The sequence below is a fragment of the Sinocyclocheilus grahami genome, unplaced genomic scaffold (assembly GCF_001515645.1).
Source record: "Sinocyclocheilus grahami isolate Dianchi unplaced genomic scaffold, SAMN03320097.WGS_v1.1 scaffold1864.1, whole genome shotgun sequence".
Lineage (NCBI taxonomy): Eukaryota > Metazoa > Chordata > Actinopteri > Cypriniformes > Cyprinidae > Sinocyclocheilus > Sinocyclocheilus grahami.
In genome coordinates, this window is record NW_015507043.1 from 56,219 (window position 1) to 63,524 (window position 7,306).

Genomic DNA, 7,306 nt, shown 5'->3' on the forward strand with positions numbered 1-7,306 from the left:
CCTGGAGCACAAAAGCAGTGTTGAGTCGCTGGGGGATATTTGTAGCAATAGCCAACAATACATTGTATGGGTCACAATTATACATTTCTCTTTTATGCCAAAAATCATTAGGATATTAAGTAAAGATCATGTTCCATGAAGATATTTAGTAAATGTCCTACCGTAAATATATCAAAACTTAATGTTTGATTAGTAATATGCATTGCTAAGAACTTCATTTGGACAACTTTAAAGATGATTTTCTCTTTTGCACCCTCAGATTCCAGATTTTCAAATAGTTGTATCTCAGCCAAATATTGCCCGATCCTAACAAAATGTATAAATCTAAATTTCCAAAAATGTACCCTTATGGCTGGTTTTGTGCTCCAGGGTCACGTATACAAACTAGTTAAGCAGTAAAAGCTACACTTCTGTTCAATAGTTTATGGTCGGTAGGCTTTTTAAATGTTTTTGAAATCTCTTATGTAATCATTTAATGAAAAATACAGAAAAATCAGCAATGTTGTGAAATATTATTCCAGTTTAAAATAACTTTTTTCTAATTTAATACATATTCAAATGTAATTTATTCCTGTGACGCAACGCTGAATTTTCAGCATCATTACTCCAGTCTTGCTCAAGAAACATTTGTGGTTATTATCAGTGTAAAAAATGTTAATATCAGGGTTCATTGTTCATAAAAGTTCAAACGAACAGCATTTATTAGAAAAATAAATAACAGTAGAACTGTCAATTAATGTCTCCTTGTTGAATAAAAGTCTTCTTTAAAACAAACAAACAAACAAACAAACAATCTTACTGACCTCAAATGTTTGAACGTTTTTTTTTTCTGGCAGTATTTTTCTAATTACATATTAAACACAAGCTTACACTTATAGAATAAAAAAATGAATAAAAACTGTGAAACAAAAGGTTGATATTAATGTTGATTTTAAATGACATGCAGGGACTTGTGAACACTAAGTGATGACTTAAATGGACAAATGAACTTGTTATTGGAAAAGCTGCATAGTTTTGAAATCAGCTGAGCTTTGAAACATCACTGTTTTTGTACTAGAAAAATACTGCCAAAAAAAACATACTGTATATTTAAATATTTGGGGTCAGTAAGATGGTTTTGTTTGTTTGTTATAATGAAGACTTGTATTCAACAAGGAAACATTAAATGACAGTAAATGTTTTAACTGAGATTTTATTCTTTTTTTATGTTTTATGTATTGTAATATATGTTTGTATGTTTCTCAGGAGATGTTCATTCTCCTGCCAGGCTGTTATTGTAAATAAGAACTTGTTCTTAATTAACTCGCCTGGTTAAATAAATACTGTCACACTAAAAACTGTAATTCATTTAGACGCGTCGCTATTATTGATCCATTACTCCCCAGCACTGGTCTACTCCCTCATCTTCCTCTATTTCTGTTTCCTTTCTTCTTCTTCTTTTCCCAACCCTGATGTTTTTGTGTAAAAGGTGTGGAGGAGGTAGTGAATGACACGGGGGCCTCCCCCACAAAGACCCCACTGTCAGGTGAGACCCTCGGCTCTATGTACACTGCAGAAACACCTGCTATGCTCCCACATGCTGATCTGTGCATCACATCATCTACTTCTGGTTGACAACCCCTGTTACTAAAGGGAACATAAAAAACAGCGATTGGGGGTTTGTTTTATAATCTGTAAATATAACGTCATTAAAGGAAGAGTTCACCCAAAAGTGACTGTTCTGTGATTTGGAGGAATGTAGCATTGCATCACTTGCTCTGCAGTGAATGGGTGCCGTCAGAATGAGAGTCCAAACAGCTGATGAAAGCATCACAAGTAATCCACAGCACTCCAGTCCATCAGTTAACATCTGGAGACGACAAAAGATGAAACAAATCCAGCATTAAGACGCCTTTAACTAAAATACATCGAGTCCATAATCCATAATAACGCTTCTTCCAGTGAAGACGTGTTCTGGTGTGAATCAGGAGAGAAATCTGCACAGATCAAGCAGCGTTTAAACAGCTCTAAACACATATGTGGCTGGATTTTGATGTGAGAGACAACAGCAGATGCACTTTTTCACTGGAGGAAGAGTTATTATGGATTATGGACTCGATGTATTTTAGTTAAAGGCGTCTTAATGCTGGATTTGTTTCATCTTTTGTCGTCTCCAGATGTTAACTGATGGACTGGAGTGCTGTGGATTACTTGTGATGCTTTCATCAGCTGTTTGGACTCTCATTCTGACGGCACCCATTCACTGCAGAGCAAGTGATGCAATGCTACATTTCTCCAAATCTGTTCTGATGAAAAAACAAATTGATTTGCATCTTTGATGGACTGAGGGTAAGCAAGTTCACAGCTTTTTTGGGGGGGTGAACTATTCCTTTACTGTGGGATGATGTTGAGTAACATGGGATGTCTGTATTCAAATCTGTGTGCGTGTTTTCATTTCAGTTTTCATGTTTTTGTTTTTATGTGTGACATTTTCAGCTCTGTACTGTGGCCTCCATCTGTCTTCACACCTTTGTGCTTCTCTGTCTGTCTCTGTATTATAATTTGTAGGACAGTCGTTTGGTACTGAGATCTTGTCTCACTAGTGAGTATATAGAAACTAAGACATTGCGCACAACTTAAATGAGCATGTTGGCCAAAACTGAAATGTCATAGCGGCTGCTGAGCATCCTGACCAATGCTTAACTGCCTTCTCCTTCTCTTTTCTTTCATCATTTGCACTGTGCTATTTCTTTTCCGTTTTCATTTCAATCGATTCACATACAGAAGCGGTGCAGAACGATAAAGGCGATGAAAAGAAACAGCAGGAGGAGCTAGAAAAACAAATGAAGGCACTATCCACCACTGACACGCCCTCGGCCCCGCCCCCGACTCCGCCCACTGCCCCGCCCAACAAACCCGCAGGCCACACCCCAGAGGTCTCGCCTTCCAAATCTCCATCCAAGAAAAAAAAAAAGTTCAAAGCTCCCTGTTTTCTAAAGAAAAGCAAGAAACAAAAAGAGAAAGCAGAATCTTGAACTCTTACAGACAAGCGTTCTTCACTAGTACTTCACACACAAACACATCTCCACATCCAGTCAGACTCACTGTGTGTCCATTTACTGACCTTCACATGCCATACGAGTTGTGTACGCGATGCAAATTTCACAATGCTTCACTGATGCACATTGAATATGTGACCCTTCCCTTGCTTTAAAATGAATTGCACTGAGTACATGCGTAGAAAAAAGAATGTGGCACTGAGTAAGCATTGATTGTTCATGTCTATCGATTCTGATTGTTGCTCATTATCATGTTTATAGAACTACATGTGGCATTTTTTTAACTATCATAAGCATCTCCATCTCACTTTGTTGTGAATAGCAGGGATGAACTAAATGAACATGCACTGGAAATCATGATTGCGATGGCTTGCTAATAATAAACATCAACAGGCCAAAATAAGCAAGATCATGGCTTGATGCTGCAAAGAAAATCCAACTTTAAATGCACGACCTATTTTAGAGGTCTCGCCTTCCAAATCTCCATCCAAGAAAAAAAAAAAGTTCAAAGCTCCCTGTTTTCTAAAGAAAAGCAAGAAACAAAAAGAGAAAGCAGAATCTTGAACTCTTACAGACAAGCGTTCTTCACTAGTACTTCACACACAAACACATCTCCACATCCAGTCAGACTCACTGTGTGTCCATTTACTGACCTTCACATGCCATACGAGTTGTGTACGCGATGCAAATTTCACAATGCTTCACTGATGCACATTGAATATGTGACCCTTCCCTTGCTTTAAAATGAATTGCACTGAGTACATGCGTAGAAAAAAGAATGTGGCACTGAGTAAGCATTGATTGTTCATGTCTATCGATTCTGATTGTTGCTCATTATCATGTTTATAGAACTACATGTGGCATTTTTTTAACTATCATAAGCATCTCCATCTCACTTTGTTGTGAATAGCAGGGATGAACTAAATGAACATGCACTGGAAATCATGATTGCGATGGCTTGCTAATAATAAACATCAACAGGCCAAAATAAGCAAGATCATGGCTTGATGCTGCAAAGAAAATCCAACTTTAAATGCACGACCTATTTTTCTTATTATATTGTTATTATTTATTATTTTTTTTATGTATGCGTGCTTTGCAGTTGGAATTATTTTTATGATCATTCACGGTTATTTAAATGCTTTTGTGTGTATATTTGCTGGTTTATAAACTTGATTCCATGTCAATATTAGAATGTAAAATGCTAGGATCGGATGTACCATTCATTAAAAACCACTTCCATGTAAAGCTGGTGTAGTCTGTGTCTTTGGTGTGGATTTCAAAACAATACTTGGGACTGATAATAAAAGATGGATTGAAGATATAGGGGCATAAAATGTATATATAGTAAATCAATATCACACAAAGAGTGCTGTTTTTTCTCCAAAAGCATTATTACATATAGATTTTTTTTACAACAGCTCAATAAACAAGAAGTTAATTAAGAGACTTGCGTTTTAGACACCAGATCGCCTGTTTTTGCTCTATTTCGACAACAAAAATAATTCCTAACACAACCACCACAGCACAGTTTTGCGTCTTTGAGCAACATGACGGTGTTTCGTTCCTGAATGAATCAACCGTTTAAATGATTCGGTTCAATCGCGGTGACTCACTGATTAACAGGGACTTGCTGCCACCTACTGGCGGTTTCAATTTCACATTTAAAGTATTTTTAGATTTTTTTTTTTATAATTTCAAATAGTATTCAACATTTTATATATCAAAACATTATTTCTGCATTTGTAACTGCGGGTTAAATGCATTCATGTTCTGCATTAAACAGTGAGTAAACACATCTAAATGCCACTTCAGATGCATCTTCTGTGTTTCCTCTGCATTGCAAAGATTAATTTTGTTGATATACTGATTTAATTGGTCTGGTAACAGCCCAAATCCCCAATTATTCTAAATAACTGATTCCTTTAATTAAAAACAACTAGTTTGACACCCTTGGCCTATCCCACTTTTGCCTCCCTCCCACTGTTAAAATGTAACTTTAAATGTAAAATGTTAAAATGTAAGTACGAGTAAGAGTACATTTTAAATTAGCTACTTTTGACTTACATGAGTAGATTTTTAGACTAGTACTTCTACTTGTACTTAAGTAAAATTTCATTAATGTAACAGTATTTGAGTAGAATATTTTCATACTCTTTCCACCTCTGATTTTGATTATTGTCAAAAGTAGGCTATTAGTACTCAGAGGTGTTTAAGCTAGTCAGAATCCACTCATTTTTCACTTAAGCAACACTTAATTGAAAATATTTGAAGGATGCATGCCAATATTTTAAAACATTTTCTTTAAAATTATTGTTAGTATATATAATGATTTTATTTTTATTTTCAAATAAATAAATAAAATACTTCCAATACATTTGGTTTATTTTGCTGTGGTACTGAAATTGATTCTGAAAATCATTTGTTGTAATGTATAATTAAGAGCTCATATTAAAGAGCTGATTTTATAGTCACGTCATGGCCATAAACTGTATGTTTTTAAAGACTTCTCCAGAGAGGAATATATTACTTTAAGGCGTTCTCCTTGTCTTTTATTCCCGTCATAATTAAAATAAAAGTGTCCTGGAAAATGATCACCGAAAAAGAGTGGGAACCCTGGAAAGTCATACAAATTATGAAAATAAATCTAGGAATTATTGGTTTGTTGGACTTCAGATCAGTAGGGGTTGAGGCATCATAAGTAACTAGCTGTTTTATGAATGGTAACTGTAATATTATTACTGAAATCTAGTCATTAGTAATTTGTTACACTGCTAGTTAAGTTGTTATTACTGTAACTAGTTACTGCTCATCCTATTCGAACCACCAAACGAGAAGTAGATGTACTTCTATGTATTTTTTTTATACTTGACAAATAGTAGCAGTGTATTTTTTTTTTGGCAAAGCTGATGCTCTAAATAACCTCAAGATGGCACAGCTAGACAGAGATTGAGTGAAAGATATTCCTGCTAATTAAAGTTGAAGATTAAATCTTAAAGGTGTCATATGATGCGATTTCAAGTTGTTCTTTCTCTTTGGAGTGTTACAAGCTGATTGTGCATAGATAAGATCCCTGAAGTTGCAAAGACTAAAGTCTCAAAACCAAAGAGATATTCTTTATCAAAGTTAAGACTCTGCCACACCCCCCTAAAACGGCTCGTTCTAACACGCCCCCACATATCTACCTCACTATGTGGAAATATTAGCATAATGCGGCCCAAATGTGCACGCAAAGAAAGAAGGCGTGGTTTCAGTAACCGCAGTTAGTGTTGAAGCAGCATGTCAGGGAGACGCTGTGTGTTTCTGTGCGAAAGCAAAAGCACTTTATTTGGTCTTCCGGAAGTAGATGCGTTTAGGAATCTTTAAGATGACTTACAACAGAACAGCAATGCATTTTATGGACGACCGTTTCGTGAACCTAGGAGTAATTCTGACTTTGCTATGACAATCTGGCACTTCTGAATCAGCTACTGTTTTGTTATTAGTTTAAGTATTTGCTATCGACTGTTCAAATTACAAATTACAGCAAAATAATCAAAAATGGCGATGTCCATAAACAGGGTTTCTGCTGGTTTTATGAAGATAAATTCAAGACTTTATAAAGACCTTTTAAATACCAATTATAGAAAATTCAAGGAATAAACTGAAGGGAAAATAATATGTCAAATTATGTTCTCAAAATTCTGAAGCGGTTTTCCAATGCAAATATCTACATTTTCTTAAAGGGTTCACCCAAAAAAGAAGGGAAAAAAAGAAAAGAAAACGGTCATTTACTAAACCTCAAGTTGTTCTGAACCTGAATGAGTTTCTTTCTGTGACAAGTCCCAGATAGTCTAACACACTACACAACTCCACAACGTGTTGCAACCACAGATCACCAAGATTTCTTCTTCTATTACCTGGACCACATCACTGCAGATTGATGGTGCTCAGTTTAGTCACCCACAACTGTAATTCCAACGGTCATGTCCTTGATGAATTCCTGCTCCGAGCCTGTGTGCTTTAATAGAAACAAAGGGAAGCATTAAAATGTGCCTTACAATCGTAAAGCTTACAGACTCCAATAAATGTGCATTTATAAAGTAAATAAATTTACTTACAACTTTGTCCAAGCTCTACAATGTGAATGTCATTTCCATTATGTCTGCATAGCATTTTGATGGATAAAACTGCAAAAGGACTTGCTGCGGTCCATCCACAAGATTATTGAATTCTGCGCTGATCTTCAGTCATTCCAAAATATCATAAACATGAAAAATACAGAAACA

The 7,306-nt window shown here is 35.7% G+C and overlaps 1 protein-coding gene across 1 annotated transcript in view; it reads left to right on the top strand.

Moving 5' to 3' along the window:
* Positions 1-3,486, top strand: part of LOC107573083 (gamma-adducin-like) — a 24,838-nt gene extending 21,352 nt beyond the window's left edge. The window contains exons 12-13 of the mRNA XM_016259522.1: positions 1,469-1,525; positions 2,764-3,486. Of these exons, the coding sequence (XP_016115008.1) occupies positions 1,469-1,525; positions 2,764-3,014 (308 nt within the window). The 3' untranslated portion in view covers positions 3,015-3,486. The remainder of the gene's footprint in view (positions 1-1,468; positions 1,526-2,763) is intronic.
* Positions 3,487-7,306: the final 3,820 nt, after the last annotated feature.